Source organism: Myxocyprinus asiaticus, chromosome 8, assembly GCF_019703515.2.
Source record: "Myxocyprinus asiaticus isolate MX2 ecotype Aquarium Trade chromosome 8, UBuf_Myxa_2, whole genome shotgun sequence".
Classification (NCBI taxonomy): Eukaryota; Metazoa; Chordata; class Actinopteri; order Cypriniformes; family Catostomidae; genus Myxocyprinus; species Myxocyprinus asiaticus.
Window position 1 is genome coordinate 37,356,225 of NC_059351.1, and position 23,333 is coordinate 37,379,557.

The window sequence follows — 23,333 nt, forward strand, 5'->3', positions numbered from 1 at the left end:
GTTCAAAACGTATCTGCCTATGAAAGAAAATAATGGAAATGTTTACTTCCAGAATCAGATGGTTGCACTTTGTTGAGGACAATTTTACTCAATACTGGTTCACACCCTCCTTCACACAAACAGATTTGTGGATGCAGAAACACACTGAAAGAACCACTCACCGTCTTGCTGATGTAGGAAGTGCTGATGTTCATGCACTGATGCTCTTCACTGTTACAGCAGCCTCCACATCTGTAGACAGACACGCAGGGTGGTTTATAGAAGGTGTTTGTAGCTGCCCCAAACTCTTTCCCCACATCTAAACAAACTTGGCGTGGCATGCACAGGGTCTTTCTCCACTCTGTCTCAATACCTGTAGGACACGTGGCAAGAGAAAAGCATCCATGTTATGCACTGCAGTTATTGCAGATCACAATGTCTGACAAATTCTTGGCAGCTTAAGTACACTTTGTGTCAGGATTGTCAAAAAAAGCGTCAAAAGTAAAACTTGACAACTACAGAAATCTTGACTGTAGGAATATAATGAGAGAAAACACTGCCAGCACAGTCTGTGCCAGTCCTAAATTATCACTCACTCACTTTTAAGCATTTCAAAGTTGAAGTAAGCAGCCGCAAAGGAGGCCTCCTCCGACCTTGTTTCTGTGGAGCCGTGCTCTCTGTGAGGGAAGCGTCCTCCTGCCTTGGAACGACACTTCAGCATGCTCCAGTAGCTGGGGTAAACTATCCTCATAAGTTCATCCACGCTACCCGCCGAACGCAACTGTTCAACCAGGTCTGGCTCTGAATGCTCCTGCTAAGGCACAGAAAAGTCACACTGAGAAAAAGCAGACTGTCAGCCCTTATGTTACCAAGACGTTCAGAGAGATTCACTGTCATTGTATGGTTTCGAACAATATGAGGGTGAGTAAATGGTGACAGAATAAAACATTTGGGGATGAACTATCCCTTTAACCATCAGGCTGTTATGGTACTTTTTTTTGCACCTTAACATGTTAACCTTGCACCTATGTATCAACAAAAGCATTTTTCAGCAAGGAGTTACGGCCCTAAAGGACAAAATGTTTTGTTCTTTCACAGTCACAGTTAACCTTTAGCTTGGAAATGATACAATTTATGATAATGGAAATGGTAAACAGATTGTTAAAGGTAAACAAATTTAGCTTGCCGTCGGTGAAGGACTCAATCTCTAAAGCCGGGTGTACATGGTGCGAGTCCTGATACTCGGGAGGTCATGAGCCCCTGCACACATTATGAGTCAGTTTATCTGAAAATCGTACATGTGCAATCGGACATGACACGACTTTAGGACCTGGTGAATTCCGAAGCAATCACACAAAGTTTTGCAGTATTTATCATTATAAGACATAAAGCCAGAGGAGGACATTGCTTTCATTCCTTGTAGCTTGTGATTTAGAAATAAAAAAGAAGACTGGCTGCATTAGCTGAAAACACATCAGCAGATTTATATATATATATATATTGTGGCAGCGGGGGCGTGGTCAAGCATCTCTCCGGAGAGAGAAAGCGGTAAGGGTGCTTACACCTGAGCTAAATTATGTCTAACACCTGTCTCTAATTTCAGTGAGCACGGGGAGAGCGGCATAAAGAGAGCGACACAACACTCAGTCGAGAGAGAGACTGGATATGACAGAGCCGAGCCAGAGCAACGAGTCCCTAATAGTGAGAGTTTATTTGTAGAAACAGTGTGTGTTAGGGTTTAGACAGCGTATAAAGGTAAACTGTAAAGTGGTGTCGAGGAAGAGGGGAAATAAAGCCTCACCTGAAGAAGGAAAACTGCTTCTTGCGTCATCTTTTACATATATATATATATATATATTAGGTCAAAAGTTTGGAATAATGTATAGATTTTGCTCTTATGGAAAGAAATTGGTACTTTTATTCACCAAAGTGGCATTCAACTGATCACAATGTATAGTCAGGACATTAATAATGTGAAAAATTACTTTTACAATCTGAATTTTTTTTTCTACTTCAAAGAGTTTTCATTAAAAAAACTCCACATGCAGCAATGACAGCTTTGCAGATCCTTGGCATTCTAGCTGTCAGTTTGTCTAGATATTCAGGTGACATTTCATCCCACTGTAGAGCTGAGGAGGGCGGGGCCGGGCTGGAATGAGACACACCCGGTCCCCAATCAGCCTGATGGGGCGCGCGAGGGATAAAGGCGGCCGGAGACGACAGTTCGAGAGAGAGAGAATTACAGACAGCTGTGCTGCTGTTTTTGGTTGTGTGTGTGTTTTTGGTTAATAAATTATTATTTAAGTTGTCAAGCCAGTTCTCGCCTCCTCCTTTCCTCGAAACCCCCTTACACTGGTGCCGAAACCCGGGAAGGAGGAGGGATTCCCGTCGCAGAGTCCTCGACACTGCCGTCCACCCAGGGGAGCGCCGCTGCCGTCCGACGGGGGATGGAGTAGCCCGACTACCCGGACGCGGGGAAAGGCCGCCGTCCGCGAGGCGAGTGGGGACGGGACTCCCCGACCGCCTGGAGTGAGGGAGTCGCTGCCGGGGGCAGAGGAGTGCCCTGCCGTCCCCCGGGAACGCGGAGGGGTCGAGAGAAGACCGCCGTCCGCGGGGGGAGGAGGGAAGCGACTCCCCGACCGCCTGGAGTGGTAGGGCCGCTGCCAGGGGCGGAGGAGAGTCCCCACGGGACGCCGGGAACGCGGAGGGGCGTTCTGTCCGCTGGGGGTCGGAGGTCTGACTCCGGTCCGCCTGGGTAGGAGGGCTGCAGTCTGCCTGAGAGGGTGGAGTAGTGATCGAGGACCACGCGACGGCGCATCAGAGAACCGGTGAGTTTCTTTTTCTCTCTCTCTCCTCTCTCTCTCTGCCGCTCCGTGTTGGCCTTTCCCTCGCCATTTTGTGTTGTTGTTTTTCCCCTCCTGTCTCCTCCCAGGTCGAGGAAGGCGGGGAGGACCCGCCGGCAGTCGGGGCATAAGGCACGCCCCCCCCACCCGGAGAGGAAGGGTGGGGGGGATGTACGTCATGCCGGGGGCTCCCCGGCCTGAGGCAACGCTGGGAGGAGTGTAGAGCTGAGGAGGGCGGGGCCGGGCTGGAATGAGACACACCCGGTCCCCAATCAGCCTGATGGGGCGCGCGAGGGATAAAGGCGGCCGGGGACGACAGTTCGAGAGAGAGAGAATTACAGACAGCTGTGCTGTGTTTTTGGTTGTGTGTGTGTTTTTGGTTAATAAATTATTATTTAAGTTGTCAAGCCGGTTCTCGCCTCCTCCTTTCCTTGAAACCCCCTTACACCCACGTTTCCTGTAGCACTTGCCATAGATGTGGCTGTCTTGTCGGGCACTTCTCATGCACCTTACAGTCTAGCTGTACCCACAAATGCTCAATGGGGTTAAGATCCGGAACACACTTTTCCAATTATCTGTTGTCCAATGTCAGTGTTTCTTTGCCTACTCTAACCTTTTCTTTTTCTGTTTCAAAAGTAGCTTTTTCTTTGCAAATCTTCCCATAAGGCCTGCACCCCTGAGTCTTCTCTTTACTGTTGTACATGAAACTGGTGTTGAGCGGGTAGAATTCAATGAAGCTGTCAGCTGAGGACATGTGAGGTGTCTATTTCTCAAACTAGAGACTCTGATGTACTTATCCTCTTGTTTAGTTGTACATCTGGGCCTTCCACATCTCCTTCTGTCCTTGTTAGAGCCAGTTGTCCTAGATTTGATCAAAAATTACTTTTGGTGCTGTTTTTTATATCAGTATTGTCCTGACTATACTTTGTGATCAGCTGAATGGCACTTTGGTGAATTAAAGTACCAATTTCCTTCCGAAACAGCAAAATCTGTACATTATATACAGTGTATATACAGTATATTTAAAGTGCACAAAATGTACAAGATTAAAAAGAGCGCAAAATTCACGCACCGTTTCTGACAGTTATACTTGGATTTAATCTAAGCGCAAACATTACGTTTAGTGCCATATCAAGAGTTATTTTAGTGGAGTACAGGCTACCTGAACTTTTCAGCTCTAGATGTAGGCTACATCCTTCTCATCTGTGTCACTGCTTGCATGTTGTTAGCAGACATTCTGAAGAAGATACAAGAGAACAGCATGGCATTTCTGCAGAATCCTTCCCAGTGATGTGGTCGTGAATAATATGGGAAAACCCAGTTTTCCCCAAATGTGTAAAAGTTTCATTAACACTCAGTTTATATTGATCGTGTGAGTTGTAACACCTTCTCTTGATTGGTCAACTTCAGGTAGGTTGCCAGATTGGCCCAAATTTTTTAAACATTTTTAAAAAATTATCGGGAGGTCGTGAGCTGCTCGTAAGCCACTCGGCTCCACTCTTAATTCCTCTCACACGATGCGAGCCGGCGACCTCACGAGCACCAAAGATTTCCACGCGATTTCTCCCGACTGGAAAAATCACACGACAGTCGATAATCACACTGTGTACGCCAGCCTTAAATGTTCAAGAGGTGATTGGCTTTTTACGCTAAAAGCAGGACTTCCATTACTACAGCCGCCATATTTCTCCCATTCATTTTTCTACAAGTGGTAGTTATCCTACTGTCTTATACTGTCTCTGGTTACACTCACTGAAGAGTGTGAAACCAGAGATGATAGCTACATCAGGACTAGTCTTACTAAAGAGTGTTACATAAGAGTTGGATCAATGTGCTGTAACAGAAGATACCTTTACACAACAACAATTATGCCAATCATATTAGACATATCCCAGAGTAACTGAGAAAAATATAAATTGCTGTCAAAGCGTTTTTAAAGCATGTTCAAATCACCCATTAGTTTAGAGAAGATTGTGTGTGACTCAGTCTTTGGAGATATGATCTTATCGCAAACACACCTCTATTCAGCCTGATCTCATGAAAATTATGTGACCATGGCAACATTTTTGCAAAACAATATTACGTGCTTTATTACATGTTTCGCTGTAGTTTCCCAGTAAATGTCCTCGTCTGTCGTAATCAGACGAGGTTATAAAAATGGAATTTTACATTGAGGTTTCAATGAGTAAAATGTACCTCCCTAACCTAAAACTTTAGCCTAAGCCTAACTAATAGTGTCCTAAAAGCAAATGAGAGGTGAAAAGCACATTCTCTGAAGAAACCACATCATTTCGTGTTGCTTCTATGACACGTTGGTCTCACGTGTCAGCTTGCGTGCTTGGCTGGGCTCAAACCTCAGTCTCATGAGTCCAAAATCCAACACTATATGAGGTGAGCTACCGCGCAAGCTAATCACATTTGAAGTGTGTAAATAGGCGGTTCTCTAACACAAGCATTAAAATGTATAGTTTTTCAAATGATGTGTTACAGTAAAAGTGATTCAATATTATAACATAGCAGTGTGTGAGTAATGGAGTAAAAAAGAATAGTTCATAAAGTCATTATCAGCCATTGTGCTTGTGATTTGAGTGAAAGTGAATAAAACACACAGTTGTTGTAACTGTGTAGAAATGTAGAACACAGCACATAAAACTCAGTTTGCAAAAAAATTTATATTAATGTTCAGTATATGAGACTAGTTGTTTGTGATAAGAGCACAATAAAACAAATGTAAAGTTATACAAATAGAGGCAACCTAGAGTTAGAATGGCACCATTTAGGTTATGCTGTTTGCCCCTCTGTTTACTTGCTTTTAGGAGAAGCTTTCTTACCAAACGACTTCAGGAAAAAAAGAAAATCAACAAAATCTCTAAAAGTTTGATCCGTTTATGATTCCAATAGCATTTCTCCATTGCATTTTATCGAGCTGACAAAACAAACCAATTGGCTGCCAATGTAGAAATGTGTGAATGTGAGGTGTATGATTTGGAACACTTTTCTGTCCTATGAGATATGAAAATCATGCCACAATGAAAGGAATGGTCATCAAATGGTCTCCAGCAACTCAGCCAATTGACAGTATTGCTCTCTTAGTAAACTGATGGATGCCATTCAAGGTTGTCCGTGGAGACCTAGTCATGTCTGTCTGAAGCAACATGCAATCAAACCCCCCAGGCCTTGACCTCTCCTAAATCCGCAGCGGAATGAGAGTTTGTAAGAAGTGTTAAAACACCAGCAGCATCTGGAAACAGCCTGAAGTCCCTGATGGAAAATGATACTGCTGTCTGGGACATTCCAGGAAACATGCCCAGTTTACCCACATCACTGATCATGGCAGTCGATAAAGCGTGCATGCTCCCAAACTGGTGGAGGTGTTAAAAAAGTGAGAAAAATACTTCTTGAGTTGAGTCTCTCATAATTCCCCTTCCCTCTTTCAGAGCCTTGGTATTGGCCCAGTTTTATCATATTTAACTGGTTTACGAATATCTCTGTTGTAGAGCTCTTATTGGGCAACTCACCATGATTACAGAAAGATAATTTATTATCTTAATAGGTAGGAAATGAGCTTTCTCTTTCTAAAATACACACTGTTACATTTTCCTGTAAAACCCATTATTTACCTATGACAGGAATGTTTGGCCGGTTAAGTATAAGCAGTGCTTATCTCACTTCAAAAGGAGATCCTCAGAACAAAAATTTTTAGAGTACGACAGTTTTTGAAGGCTTTTGCTTGAAGGCCATTTTTCATGATCCCACCCTCGATGAAAAATGTAACCATTAAGATGAAGTATGAATTTAAGCCTGCATAGTTTTACATTTTATCATAAAACCGTCCATGCAGTAGCTGAAAAAGGCTTTAAACTTACAACTTTAACCTGTGCTGAAAAAAATGTTAACCCAAACATTGCTCAAAACAGTACTAGCAATCATGCGAACGTGCCCTGCTTCCACGAAAATGGGCTATATGCAGGCTGTATCCCACCACTCAGTCGGTGAAGCACTCAGAGGGAACCCCGCTCAGACAGCCCTCTTGTGACGTGTTTACCGGGGAACTTTTCTTCTAGTGACTAGCAGTGGGACATCATGAGCAGCTTTCTGCTTCTTCTGAGCATTGAGCTTCCTCATGATCTTGCATGTTGGGGCTTAATTTCATTATATTGTGGCTTATTTCTGTTATTACTATTATTTTCTCGGCTAATTTGGTTTTGTTTGTCCCACTGTACATTTCACCCAGAAACTGGAGCTCACACATGCTCTTACTGTATGTTTAAAAACACTTCCCATTTCAGCCACTGGGGGAAGTGCTTTGAATTTCAGTAAGCACAGACAAAGTTTAGCTCAAGAAAAGTCAACGTACTGTTTCCGAATTCACTGTGAGATCAGTCTGACAGCACACCATGGAAAATAGCTCTAATCATGGCAAGAGGAAAAATATAATTCTTGTAGAAAATGACATTGACACCCTTCTGTTTATTCAGGAAACTCAAATAGCACAAAAAGAGTCTGAACACGACTATTGTATGTGGCCTCTTCCATGTCTTTGTTTACAGTGATTCCTGAGATAACACACTGGTCTGTTTCCTACCAGAAACAATGGAGACTGAGAAAATGATGTGTGTGCATGGCACACAGACACATTCACACATTAGTCTGTCCCAAACTTCAGGTTTGGTAATTGTAAAAACACCAATACAAAGTCCTATTTTTATTTTTCCGTGACAACTAAAATAAAGGGAGTGATGGGGGGGAATACAAATGGGAACCATGAAGTCTGTGGGCAGCTGAACCAGTAATGACATTCATTGTTACATTATTGTGGTTGTTCTGGATATTAGGGACAAATTAATTCATCAATATCACATGGGAAATCATGTTCATGCCCCGAAAATCTCCCGCACTGTGCCTTTGATGTCACATCTCTTTTGATCTCTGGCTACAGAGAGAGACTACATTTGCACAGAAGTAAGTAAAATAAAGTTGTTTTGGTCTGAGTACTGTTATTGTTAGGCTTAGGTTTGGGTTTTGGGTTAGAAATATATTAATGCAATAAATGTTGCCGAGAATCAGATGCCTTTCACATTTACAGAAGTGAATAACACTGTTTAGGTCTCAGTACTGTTACGGTTAACGTTAGGTTAAGGGTTTTGGCTAGAGTTAGAAGTGTATATTACAAGCAGGGTTGGGAGGTTACTTTTGAAATGTATTCCACTACAGATTACAGAATACATGCTGTAAAATGTAATTTGTAATGTATTCCGTTAGATTACTCAAGGTCAGTAACGTATTCTAAATACTTTGGATTACTTCTTCAGCACTGGTAGATTTTTTCACTTGTTTTGACTATAAAAACTCTGCCAGTACAGTAGGACAAAATACACATGTTTAAAATACATTCTCTGAAAAACCTAAATATCTTATGCAGTGTTGTTTCTAAAACAATCAATCAAATTGATCTTGTTTTAAGGATTTTTAGATATTTTTACAGGAAAACAATACAAAAAATATTTTCAAGAATACGATTTTTGCCCAAATATCAAAGAAATTATGATCCAACATGAATTTTATTGAAAAAAATATGATTGTGCCTGGTAACATGTGTGTGTAAAATGGCTAGAAATAGCATTTTAGCTTAGCATAAAGCTGACAATTTACACAAGGTTTATTTCTATTTCTTCTGCTCCAAACTTACTTCAAACTTACTTCTCTGTCTGCTCGTATGAATGTTACATCATAAGAAAGTGTTTCACCGCTGTTCAAATGCACTTTGGATTGCATCATTTATATGTATACATTTTTCCATCTTAAAGGACTAAATATTAAATGAAACAAATGACAATAAAATGCAAAGTAATCTCTTCAGTAATCAAAATACTTCTGGAATGTAACTGTATTCTAATTACCAGTGATTTAAATTGTAACTGTAGTGGAATACAGTTACTTATATTTTGCATTTTAAATACGTAATCCAGTTACATGTATTTTGTTACTCCCAACCCTGATTACAAGGCACTCTGGAATACTCGATTCTGATAGGTCAATGGTCCCATCTAGAGGTCTGATACTTCTGAGTAACAACCGCACATCCACATATCAGACCGCTCATCCGGGTATTGCGAGTCATCTTTCCTGTTTCTTGGATTACCATGTGACCTCTACAAGTAAACTAATAAAAAATAATTTTAATGCAAATCAATGCTTCATGCCCATTTATTTACTTATTTGGCAAGTAGACTTGTAAAAAGGTGGACAATGAGCAGTCAGACAGTCATTATTTACAAAATAAACACCAACAGAGCTCTGACAGACACCGGACAGCCTCATCTCACATAAAAATCGGCAAGTGTGTGCTGATTTTTCTTTAGCCGAAATCAGTATATGCTGATCAAATTTTAAAACACTGCCCCCAGAGGCTAAAGTGGTAAGTGTTTTATAGCATACAAACAAGTGTGACATCCATTTATGTCCAAGAGAAGTCGCCAGAAGCCAATTGTAAATAGAATTGTTTTCAGCTGTACAGGGTGTAAAACAGTGAAAAGAAATGCTTATTTTATTTAATCTACACCCCAGCCAAAACCCAAATCTAACCCTAAGCATTAGTAAAGACAAAATGCAATGTTAGGAATAAAAATGCAACCTCTTTATCACGCTTGTGATTGTTTATACAAACGTGATTACCCCCTTGTTTGAATGGGGATTGAACTGTGGTCTCCCAGGCAACTGACACAACGCATTACCAGTCATGCCACGAGGGAAAGTAACTGTTGTGGAGACGTTGCAAATATGTCTGATGGAAGATAGGACATGTCAGTGAGTTGGCATGCTGTTGCCGATCCTGGGATACCAGAACTTTCGGAAACAGCATGCCGACTTCCAGTGTGATCATGTTGCACTGGAGGTGGATTTCAGCTGTTCAGTGATTTCTTTCTTCAAAAATAATTACAACAAAAAAACACAAAGACAGCTTACAAGTTGCTGGTTTTTACAAATCTCTGAATGAGTTTGCTTTGGACACGCAAGTGCAGAAAATGTGTTAACTAAAAGATCTTCAATTTCAATTTAACAATCTAATATACAGTTTAAATACACTACATTCAAAGATGTGTAGCTTAAATATATTAAATAAAAAATAGGGTTAAAAATCATCAAAAATAAAAGCATGGCTCATTAATTGGGTTAAAGTGAGAATGACATAAATAAGGGGTTGCATTTGGCCCCTGAAGGAAAATTATTAATTTGAAGTTATGAATAGATGAAAGAAGCATGCGACTTTAGTGGCCAAACATGGGCCAAAATATCCTGTTAACCAATAAAAAATGCTTGACTACTAATGCTAGAAAGTGTCTCATTGATTGAATCACAATGGACAGCAGCTAAATACACAGGATACCATGTCAACTGCAAAAAAAAAAAAAAAAACATGATAGGATTCCACATTTGTCAAATCATCCCAAAGAAGATGTCGACTACATCATGATTACCACATTTGCATCATTAGAGAGAAGGCTCATGTCAGACATCCTGAAGCAATATGCAGTCACCGGATGACTTAGTGTTTCCTCAAGCTAACCACAAAACTTGAATCTGACACAATGGCAAAACGAAATCCTTTTATGGCTATGAGTTTAGCATTTATACCCTTAGCTGATAGCAGTATCCGGAGCGATTTTGGATAAAGTTTCACTGAATGAATTCCTTTAGCCTGAGTCAAAAATACTTCATATATTTTCCAGGTTCATACAGTTTTCATTTCCATTACAAAACACCTCCCTTCTAAACTTTTTCATTAAAATGTAATCAGAACTTCAGCCTTCATCACAATCAAAATATGATTCTTTTCAACTAGCACAACTGACAGCTTCATATGCAGCATATATATATAAAATTGACTTTTCCATTTTTAAATATTAAGAACACAATTTAACGCAGAATGAAATAAAGAGAAAGAACCAATAATCTTTTGCTACACACATCTCAGCCACAAATTTGACAATGATTTCATAAATAAATACTAGTGCTGTCGAAGTTAACATGTTAATAACGTGTTAACGCAAAATTCGTTTAACGGCACCAGTTTTTTTTTATGCCGTTAACACCTAATATGACCCTTTGAATAAACCGTAGTTCATGGGAAGCGAGTCAATTTGCACAAACGCTGCTAATGTAACATGCATTGACCGTTGGGAAAACAGATGGTGGGACACATTATGCGGGTACTTGCGGCAAGCATTTGATCAATGTAGCACAGCAGTAAAACATGCCCGCAAAGCACAGATAGAGCTCAGAACTTAATAACATGATTGCAGCGGCAAGACAGCTGCCATTTGAACACCTGCCTTTCACTGCGAGGCGCGGTACGAAAGTTGCGAGGTGCGGTGTGAGTACGAACTGAAAGAGTGAGCGCGAGGTGATCGTCTGTGTTCCGCGACCTCTACCGGGTCCTTGAATAATGTATAACGTGCCAGTAAAGGCAGCTGGTGGAGTTTCTGGTGCCCCCCTAGGGAGTTGATGCCCTACGCAGACTGCGTAATATGTGTATAGGGAGCACAGCGGCGGTACTGATTACCGGCTAACGGAAACCCTGCTGCTGTCTCCGAGGTTCTGTCACAGTGTCTCTGTTTGATAGTGCACTAGCCAATGCAGAAACGATGCAGAGACATTGCTGGAACCCTGTAGGTAATCTACACTGTAATTAACCCATTTATCCCACCGGTTACAATTGTGTAAATGACAGTGCAGACTTTTTTGCATGAGTGGTGCAAATAGTCACATGACCAGAGCTATTTAATTCCACTGTGCTCCTGGAAAGATAATGTCTGTCAAAATTCCATAAAAAGAAGTGAATAAATCCTGTCAAAATACACTTACAACTACCATATTTTGTACATAATTTTAATTGAGTTGTGTTCATTTTCTGTTGTTCAACTCTGTTGGTGGGGTAAACTTTGTGTGGATGACTGATAAATACATCTGGATGATATTTTAATCGTTTGACAGCCCTAATAAATACAATAAAAAAAACAGATTTCTGGTCTTTGTATATTTATGGTTCTGTTTTCATTCATAGATGCAGCCAAACATAGTATTTGTTGAAATCTTTTCAGAATGAATCTGAAATATGCCTTTTTGATGAGACAAAGGCCTCTCAAGCAGTCAATTGTGTATTATATCAGTGGTTCTAAACTAGTTTTGCCTCCGGACCTAGAATTTAAATCAAGCTGTGACCCAACACAGTATCAAAAATCTTCATCAAATAAACAAAACTTTCTGTGAAACATAAAACAAAAATAAAATATATTTGCATATTACCATGAACTGCGTATGACCAACAATATGCCAAATTATTAACATGACATGCAAAATTATCAACAAAACATAACCACACACACACACACACACACACACACAAAACAGTTGTCGGCTTAAACCCCATTTATCCTCGCTGCAAGAGAACATGTATTTGGAGAATGCAGGGATGTCACACAACCTGTCCATGTTGGCGTCTGCCTAATTTGGTTAGATTCTACCAAGTGGCAGATGAAATTGTGCCAAACTGACAGAGTTTGATTGGATACACAACCTCTGACATCAACAACAAAGATATTGAAAACATGTTCTCCTCCCTATTAAAAGTGAATAACCCTATTTATTTTTTCATTCTAAAGTATATAGTTTATATACATGGTTGGGGAGTAACGGAATACATGTAACAGGATTACGTATTTAAAATACAAAATCTAAGTAACTGTATTCCACTACAGTTACAATTTAAATCATTGGTAATTAGAATACAGTTACATTCAAGAAGTATTTTGATTACTGAAGAGATTACTTTGCATTTTATTGTCATTTGTTTCATTTAATATTTAGTCCTTTCAGATGGAAAACATTTATACATATAAATGATGTGATCCAAAGTGCATTTGAACAGCGGTGAAACACTTTCTTATGATGTGTTACATTCATACGAGCAGACAGAGAAGTAAGTTTGAAGTAAGTTTGGAGTAGAAGAAATAGAAATAAACCTTGTGTAAATTGTCAGCTTTACGCTAGGTTAAAATGCTATTTCTAGCCATTTTACATACACATGTTACCAGGCATGATAAAAAAATGTTATCAAGTAAATTCACGTTGGATCATCATTTCTTTTTTTCTAATAAGACCTTTGATATTAGGGCAAAAATCATATTCTTGATAATAATTTTTGTATTGTTTTCCTGTAAAAATATCCTTAAAACAAGATCAATTAGATTTACCTTGATTTAGAAACAATACTGCATAAGATATTTAGGTTTTTCAGAGAATGTATTTTTAACATGTGTATTTTGTCTTACTGTACCGGCAGAGTTTTTATAGTCAAAACAAGAGAAAAAATCTACCAGTGCTGAAGAAGTAATCCAAAGTATTTAGAATATATTACTGACCTTGAGTAATCTAATGGAATACGTTACAAATTACATTTTACAGCATGTATTCTGTAATCTGTAGTGGAATACATTTCAAAAGTAACCCTCCCAACCCTGTTTATATAGTACAGACAAACAGTACTAAAGATTAAAGTTATAGTGAAAAAGACCAAATGCTCTCACTCGGATGTATCATACGATATTGTAGAACATCACAGATGATCACTGAACTCAAGGGGGGAAAAGCCCCTGCTGTGGACACTCTGGAGTTGAGAGCAAGGTAGTATGGTGCTGTGCTCACTGGACTTGAATGATGTAGTTGAAGTCTGCTGCTGAGGGCATGTCTGGGGCTGTGTGAGCAGACATTCAGAATGAGAGGAAGATGATCTGAGATATCATTAACCCGCTAATGACTCTAATGATCTCCTAGAAACTTTAGAACTGACTGCAAGCTTTGACTCCTTGACCTAAGGAGAACTGATTCCTTGGAGAATAGGTCTGCCCACAAGAGTAACTGAGACCCTCTTCGACATTCAACCTTTCCACATTTCAGATAAACAATCCTAATCTATTCCTGAAGCTATTGAGATGCTCCCAGAGGTAGAGTGCTGCACTATGGGCCTCATGAATGCTATATTAAGGCCACTCATATTATTCTAAGCCAGCCGCTGGACACTGTACACACGCTAATGCACAAATGCATGCGCTTTTGAGACTAGACCATCCGCATATAAATTATTTTTCCAGGCTTTAGCCTGCTGCCTGCTAGACCCATTAAAATGAGCTAACATTGGATACAACACAGAGTGGATAATAGTGGATGACACTGGCTACGTTTACATGCACCCTCATCATGCGATTACAATGCGATTAAGGCAATACTGCGATTAAACTGTTGCTCGTGTAAACAGAATATTGCAGTTGTGATATTGTGATTATGCTAATAATCAGAGTAATGATAATCGCAGTAAGATATGTGGAGTACTCCTATTTTATTCGCTATATACTGGCATGTAAATGCTTTAATCGCATTTCTTCCACTCTGAACCAATTATTTTTAGTGAAACAAAACAGACATAGTAACCAGTGTAATCTGACAAACAAATTACTCTTATGAACCTATTCTTTTTAGTGAATCAAAAAAGACAGCCCATCCAGTGTAGTCCGACAAACAAATGACTCTTATGAACCGATTCTTTTTAGTGTATCAAAACAGACAGCGCATCCAGTGTAGTCGAATCACTGTTATGAATCTCGCCTTTGTTCCTCCCGCTCACCACCAGAGGGCTCCATCACGTGGGGATTGACTTTAACTCTCTGGACTCCATTTCCCATAATCCCCGTACCTGTCAATGATTACCTGTTCACCTGTTTCCAATTCATGAGGCTATTTAAGTCTCACTCGCTGTCATTGCAAAGTCTTGTTTTGCCCAGGCTGACATTTCGGAGCGTTTTCTGAGTTTGTTGCATTTCCTGTGTATTATCCTGGACTGTTTACCCTGTTTTTGATCCGTTGCTGCCTGCCTACTATTACTGCCTTGTTTATCTGGATTTAACCTGTGATTGTCTGCTGCCTGCCCCGACCTCTTGCCTGGTTATTGAATATCCTTCTGGACCACCTTTGATATTACTGCTGCTAATGATTTACCTCTGCCTGTCTGAATTACTACGTTTATTGTTATTAAAAGCTGCACATTGATCTCAACTCCGTTGACTCATCATTACAGAAGACTTCACCACAAACCGATCCAGCGGCTTTTTACAACTAACCACCGAGGTCTAAGATCCTTCATCAAACCCAGCAGCACACCCGGACTCAGCTAGAACAATTCACCACACTATGGATATAGCAGCATCCTTCGTTCAATTAAGCCAGGCACACTTATCAATAAGGGAGTACTCCCATTTCTTTTCCACCGTTGCTGCCCACACTGGTTTTGATGCTGAAATCCATATACCGGATCGGACTCACAGCACGCCAGTGGAAGGAACTGCCAGACTCCGGAGACTACACGGGGAGGTATATGTGAGGCTAGTACTCGAAACACTCGCTTCGGGGGAGCCTCCTCTCTCAATCCCGATCCTGGATTCTAAGTCTTCTACGCCATGTCACAGCCATGTCTGAGTCTGCTCCACACCATGTCACAGCCACGTCTGAGTCTGTTCCATGCCATGTCACAGCAACACCTCAGCCTTTCCCATGTCGTATCACAGCCAAACCTCAACTTGCTCTACGCCTTGTCACATCCACGCCGGAGTCTGCTCCATGCCATGTTTCAGCCATGCCTGAGTCTGCTCCATGCCATATCACAGCCATGCTTCAGCCTGCTCCATGCCATGTCACAGCCACGCCTCAGCCTGCTCCATGCCATGTCACAGCCACACCTCAGCCTGCTCCATGCCATGTCACAGCCACGCCTCAGCCTGCTCCATGCCATGTCACAGCCAAACCTCAGCCTGTTCCATACCATGTCACAGTCAAATCTCAGCCTGCACCATGACATATCACAGCCACGTCTGAGTCTGCTCCATGCCATGTTTCAGCCATGCCTGAGTCTGCTCCATGCCATATCACAGCCATGCTTCAGCCTGCTCCATGCCATGTCACAGCCACGCCTCAGCCTGCTCCATGCCATGTCACAGCCACACCTCAGCCTGCTCCATGCCATGTCACAGCCACGCCTCAGCCTGCTCCATGCCATGTCACAGCCACGCCTCAGCCTGCTCCATGCCATGTCACAGCCAAACCTCAGCCTGTTCCATACCATGTCACAGTCAAATCTCAGCCTGCACCATGACATATCACAGCCACGTCTGAGTCTGCTCCATGCCATGTCACAGCCAAACCTCAGCCTGCTCCATGCCATGTCACAGCAATGGCCAACGAGTCAACGCCCATGCCTGCCATGGCCAATGAGCTGGAAGCCTTGTCCGTCCCAGAGCCAGCGTTGCCAGTCTCGCCCGTCCCAGAGCCAGCGTTGCCAGCCTCGCCCGTCCTAGAGCCAGCGTTGCCAGACTCGTCCGTCCCAGAGACTGAGTTGCCAGCCTCGTTCATCCCAGAGCCTGCACAACCAATTTCAGCCTCCCGGAGGAGGAGGAGGAGAAAGGCTTCCGTTTCCAAGTATCAGCCTATGTTCACGATCACAGAGGTCGTTTCCAGATCTCAGCCTATGTTCATGACCACAGAGGTCGTTTCCAAGTCTCTGCCCATGTTCACGACCACAGAGGTCGTCTCCAAGTCTCAGCCTATGTTCATGATCACAGAGGTCGTTTCCAAGTCTCTGCCCATGTTCACGACCACAGAGGTCGTCTCCGAGTCTCAGTCTATGTTCACGACCACAGAGATCGTTTCCAAGTCTCTGCCCATGTTCACGACCACAGAGGACGTCTCTGAGTCTCTGCCCATGTTCACGACCACAGAGGTTGTTCCCGAGTCTCTGTCCATGCCCACGACCACGGAGGTCGTTCCCGAGTCTCTGTCCATATCCACGATCACAGAGGTCATTCCCGAGTCTCTGCCCATATGCACGACTACGGAGGTCGTTCTCGAGTCTCTGTCCATGCCCAAGACCACAGAGATCGTTCCTGAGTCTCTGTCCATGCTCATGACCACAGAGGTCACTCCCGAGACTCTGCTCAGGTTCGTGACCTCTGAGGTCATTTCCCAGGCATCCTGGACTCTTAGTCTCGAGCCTACCACAGTTCCGCCTTCTACGGCTTCGCCCCTCGAGCCTTCCACGGCTTCGCCCCTCAAGCCTCCCACGGCTCCGCCTTCCACGGCTTCAACGTTCAAGCCTGCCAAGGCTCCACCTTCTACAACTTTGCCCCTCGAGCCTGCCACGGCTCTGCCTTTCATGGCTTTGCCCCTCGAGCCTCCTACGGCTCCGCCTTCCATGGCTCCGCCCCTCAAACCTCCTACAGCTCCGCCTTCTACGGCTCTGCTCCTCGAGCCTCCCATGGCTCCGCCTTCCACGGCTTCACCCTTCGAGTCTGCCACGACTCAGCCTTCCATGGCTTCACCTCTCAAGCCTCCTACAGCTCCGCCTACCACGGCTCCGCCCTCAGAGTCCTACATGGCTCCAGTCTCCAATCTGGGGTCATCACCCAGGCCTCCTGACTCTGTTTCAGCTCTGTGGTCATCAACCAGGTCTTCTGATCCAGTCCCTACCCTGAGATGGCCTCCTGGGTCTCCTGGTCAGCCGCCTGATCCACTCTGGTCTTCTGGATCTCCTGGCCGTCTGCCTGATCTGCTCTGGTCCCATTGGTCTAATGGGACCATTGGTCTCTGGGGATTGACTTTAACTCTCTGGACTCCATTTCCCATAATCCCCGTACCCGTCAATGATTACCTGTTCACCTGTTTCCAATTCATGCAGCTATTTAAGTCTCACTCTCACTCGCTGTCATTGCAAAGTCTTGTTTTGTCCAGGCTGACATTTCTGAGCATTTTCTGAGTTTGTTGCATTTCCTGTGTATTATCCTGGACTGTTTACCCTGTTTTTGATCCGTTGCTGCCTGCCTACTATTACTGCCTTGGTTATCTGGATTTAACCAGTGATTGTTATTGAGTTATTGAATATCCTTCTGGACTGCCTTTGATATTACTGCTGCTGGTGATTTACCTCTGCCTGTCTATATTACTACGTTTATTGTTATTAAAAGCTGCACATGGATCTCAACTCTGCTGACTCATCATTACAGACTCTTATTAACCGGTTCTTTTAATAAATCCTTCAAAAAGACTCACAAATTGACTGACTAATTTTCCTCATGCCCAACTGTATTTAAAATACATATTTGCAACAAGATTTTTTTTAATATTATTTAATAAAAACATCACATTTCTCAGTGAATAATCAGAGTATTGCCAAGTAGCATGTAAACTGGATTGAAGAGATTTGCCCAAATCATGTAAACATCTTAAACTAATTATTCCTTATACTCTGATTATTGCAATAATCAGAGTATTGGTGTACATGTAAACATAGTCACTGTCAGTGTCTGGATGAGCACATTCAAAAACATTGCATTTGTCTTCTAAATGCAACTTACAAGATATAACTAAAGTCCTAATTACTATTTATGATACATTTATCTGATTTTGTGTTGTATTGGTTGTACCACACTATTTTGTGCAATGGCATTGTCTCTCTTACAGATGCTTTTGTGGTTTGAACTGGAGCATAAAGCAACCCAGAGAAATATGTGATCTTAAGTCCAATATTTTAGATGAAGTCAAGTTCTTAAGCTTATTGGCTCAGATAATACAGAGCTTGCATCTCCACATTGAATGGTTTCAGTCTCATCAGAACCTCTCTTCCTCTTTTAAGGAAAAAACCTTTCTTGGTCTGATCTATTTCACGTGTGCAGGCAGGCATGTGTCAGGATGCAATTACTGTGCACTTCTGATGTGCACTTGGTTAAGATTTCTGTGGTGCAATAAAGCTATTAGCCTGGAGGATTGCCCACTACTCAATAAGACCACAGGGATATTAGGCTTAATGTTTTGTAACCCAATTCTTGAGCTTTCCAAAACATAACAGAGCTCCACACAAAATCCTCACGAAACTCCCTGTAGGCACACTTAAAAACTATGCAGATATAGAGGGGCCAGAGGATGTAGTTCTTGATTTGACATACTCAAAACATCATTGTATGAAGCAAGTACCCAGTCTGGACAGAAACTGTCAAGAGCAACATTTATATGGTTTAAGCAGCATCCTGTCAGTGAGCAGTAAGTACAGGTCCTGGCATGTGGAGAGCACATCTTACTTAAAGTTTAAAGGAAACTCTAATATGTCCAAGGCACTAATCCTTAAACCTAAGAACCCTTTGGTACCTGGAAAGATCACCTAGCAACATTATATATTAATTACAGAATACAATGATGACAAGTAGTGGGGATTACATGCAGTGTCATACTGTAATAAAAGCCACATGACACATAATTAAACTAATGTAATAATCTCTTGACTTCATTTCCACAAGTGATAACACTTAGTGCATAAAATATGTAGGATGATATATTGGTTTTGAATCAAACTTTTTAGTGAGAGTTTTCAGAAAACAGAGCAAGGTTTCTACACAACATGCAGCATGCCTGTAAGAGTGGTCATATCCACATATTCAACAAAGCCCAAATCAAATATATCCACATGTGAATAACATTAAACCTCATTGGTTCAAACCATTATACCTCACTGTGCATCTTTTTACCAAACGTCATGACGTCATTACACAAGAACCAATATGCTGACCATTGATTTAATCTGAGAGTGAATAACGACTTAAATATGGGTCTGTTCATCATACATATTAATCATATCACTTCCAAATACTTGGAATATGAATAATTTTGGAATAGAGTTGCATAAAGTACTTTTATGACACTTGGGTGCTTTTTTAAGCCTTAAAGTGAGGCACTATCCACAGCTATTTTATGGAAATCAGTATGCTTGGTATGGATGCCGATAATCAGAATTGTATTCAGATATAAATAGGGCTAATTGTTGCACAATCTTTTTTGTCTCTTCATACATATTTCTCAATATAACTTTAGTAAAGTGTGAGCAGCACGGTAACTTAAATGGGGTTGCACACCAGACGTGTCTGGTGGACGACATGGTGCATTCAAAAATGTAAAAAAATTATTTTCTATGAAGGTATGCACACTGCCGCCGACAGTTGCCCGGCTACGACTCCAAAGGATGCATCAAAATTCTGCAGTGCCACGGAGTGCAACTTGCATAGTTTTCCATTAAATTCAATCCAAATCATTAAAAAAAAGGACATGGATTATTTACTCTAGCCATCACTGGATGATACAGTATATTGTGTATATACTGTATATCTTTCAGATAAACTACACAATGCATTTTCAGTTACAAGTATGTTTTTTTTTTTAATTTGACAGCTTGCATGAAACCTATTCAAGGCTACATACAGAGAAATTGCATAAGAAACTTCACCATTTCTAATTGTTCAGTTTGCGCAGTTACACCAGTTTCATAAACTAACCTGTAAACTCTTCAACGTCACTTTGTTCATTCTTGAAGAAGTACAAAAACCTTCATAGCTTCTGTGTGTATGGTGACTAGATTCACAACTTTGGACTGCCAGTCTGCCACCAGCACAGCATCAGCATGTCCTTCAGTGTTAAGTACAGTAAATATTATATCACCCTCCCAAAACTATTACACCTGACTACATTAAACGGAAAGCCAACTGACCGTGAACTGTGAAACACACAAATTAGGCTTCTAATTTAAATGTCAACTAATATCGATGCCTCAAAAACTTATCGCTAAAGTAACATGCTGTAATCAATGTATCTAAATTTTCATAAATAATGACAGAAATGTCTTTTTTTTTTTTTTTTCTTGTGATCTATTCCTTTAAGATATTGATTCAGGCCTAGTCCTACAGTTCACACTCCTAGAGTGGCCCACACAATGGCTACAATGTGAGCGATAAAAAGGTTCCTAAAAGAAGGTACTGTAGGTAATAAAACCCATTTTCATTGATCTGGAATTTTCTGCTCTAACACACATTTTAATGCTTCTCCATGCAGAGGAAATTGCAAAAGCAGGCTCAGATCTGCAAAAAGGGCAAAACACAAGCACCATGAAGAATCTCAGTCTCCCAGCTGTTTCATGCAAACTGCTGTGCAACAGTCAGTTAAATTCCTCCGCTGGAGGGGACTGAGATACATCCAAATAACCAGTTTACAGACAGCAAAGAAAGTAGCAGTCTCACATTTATTCAACTCAAATCAAATGTACTATCATTCCAGATTTTAGAGAGAAAGGACTGAACTGAACATTCCTGTGCATTCCTGTGTCTGTCTGTGTGAGAGTGAGGGACTGAATGAGAAGAGAAGGACTGTGGGAGCCTGTCAAATCTTTAGTTGGTTGTGCATGTACAATACACACTAACTATTGCCACAACAGCCTCATCTAAAGTGCATTTTGATTTAATTAAATATGTACAGTGGCCCCCAAAAAGTATACGGACACTTAAGTCACACTAAAAATACTTTTCATTGCATAGAGAATAAAATGTCAAACCAACTGGCATCCGTCATCAAAAGATGCCAGAGCTCAAAGCCATTTTTTTTAATCACTTTTAACTGGTCTCAAGGTGATTTTTAGTGGACGTAGGAAATAAAGTCCACTCAAGTTCACACAGGCGTCCTAGCAAAGTAACCACAGGTATACAGTAGTTCATCACATTAACTACTGTATGTTACATGTTACACTACGTTTAACAACCAGAAAGAGTCCAAATACTTATTTTTTAACAATATATATCTATTGTTTTATCATTTGAGACCTACAATAACTAAATTCTTTTTGCTAAATGTTTTGCATGAAAAGTGTGTTTGTGTCATATTTATTTTAAATAAATGCAACGTGGTTTGATATTTTGTTATATAATGCAAAGACATTCATACATTTTTAAATGTGGATTAAGCGTTCAAATACTTGTTGGGGTCACTGCATGTCAGATCACCCACTCCATTTTTTCAAGACCATATGCAACATTTCAAGTTCTTACTAATGCACAGGAGCACACATTTTACAATTATGACATTTAAACGTTTAAAAGTAACAGCTATTGAAACACCCCATTTGCAACAGTTGCCTAATTCAAAGAATGGCTGAACTGCTGACCTTCCCTGCTGCCAAGTTTTCTTGCTTATATCATCTTGGTGTCTGACTACCCCTTCCCCCCTGGGTGAAAGCAAAGCTCCTCTAAAGTTGTGAAAGTGTTGAAAGGTGGCTGAGTCAAATCTGAAGTTAAAGGATGAGAAGTGCTGGCAGGAGGATCAGCTATTAGAGTGGGGAAGATAAGAGAGGCAGACGTGAGTAATCGGGTTCCACCTGTGCTAACTTTCTTACCTGGGAAGTACAAATGGAGACGATGTCCCTGGGGAATCCCTCAGATATCACCAGGGAATACAAATAAACAAGCAAGTGGTTCTCTCAAAATAAAATAAAGAAAACTCTTTTTGTGAGAGAAAGAAATTGTGTGTATTTTTTTTTCCTATGGCTAGAGGTGCTTTTTCATGGGTGGTTGTTCTTCAAGAATTCATCATTAGAAATAAGACACAGTCATGCAGACTGAAATATAATGCTTACTCAAACCAGTGTCTCACAGGAGAATTGCAACATACTGTATAGTGGCTAATAATAAAAAATCCCACCGACATGGCAGTCCCTGTGAATGAGGTTAAGTCTGTAGCTTAACCTTTAAAGGAATAGTTCATCCAAAAATGAAATTTCTCTCATCATTTACTCACCCTCGTGCCATTCCAGATGTGTATGACTTTATTCCTTCTGCTGAACACAAATGAAGATTTTTAGAAAAATATATCAGCTCTGTCTGTCCCTTCAATACAAGTGAAAGGTAGCCAGAACTTTGAAGCTCCAAACAGCACATAAGTGCAGCATAAAAGTAGACTCCAGTGGTTGAATCCATGTCTTCAGAAGTGATATGATAGGTGTGGGAGAAAAAGATCATTAAGTCCTTGTTTAATATAAATCTCCACTTTCAAACAGCCCTACTTTGCGCATTCAAGAGAGGACCGAGTTCTTCTTCTGTTTTTTGGCGATTCACATTCTTTGTGCACATCACCACCTACTGCGCAGGGAGGAGAAAAAAGGGAGGGATGAAGGAAAGAAAAATAATAAATAAATCATAGTTGCACAACAGCCCATTGGGTGGTGATATACACGAAGAATGTGAATCGGCAGAAAACAAAAGAAGAAGACCTCTCGTGAACACGCATAGGAGGACTGTTTTTAAAGTGCAGATTTATAGTAAAAAAGGACTTAAATATTGAGCTGTTTCTCACCCACACCATTCGTATCACTTCTGAAGACATGGATTTAACCACTGGAGTCATATGTATTACTTCTTAGACTTCTGGCCACCATTCACTTGCACTGTATGGACTAACAGGGCTGAGATATTTTTCTAAAAAATCTTTGTTTGTGTTCAGCAGAAGACAGAAAATCAAACACATCTGTGATTGCATGAGGGTGAGTAAATGATGAGATCATTTTCATTTTTGGGTGAACTATCCCTTTAAGACTACAAATCAGTG

The 23,333-nt window shown here is 41.2% G+C and overlaps 1 protein-coding gene across 2 annotated transcripts in view; it reads right to left on the reverse strand.

Annotated features, from left to right (window-relative positions):
- LOC127445445 (vascular endothelial growth factor C-like) overlaps nucleotides 1-23,333 on the reverse strand; it is a 91,199-nt gene that overhangs the window by 66,009 nt on the left and 1,857 nt on the right. Inside the window, exons 2-3 of one of the 2 annotated variants that reach the window (XM_051705526.1) lie at nucleotides 580-790; nucleotides 162-352 (exon numbers count right to left, since the gene is read on the reverse strand). In XM_051705526.1, the coding sequence (XP_051561486.1) occupies nucleotides 162-352; nucleotides 580-790 (402 nt within the window). Of the gene's footprint in view, nucleotides 1-161; nucleotides 353-579; nucleotides 794-23,333 lie in introns of both variants that reach the window. The other variant, XM_051705525.1, reaches the window with a different exon arrangement.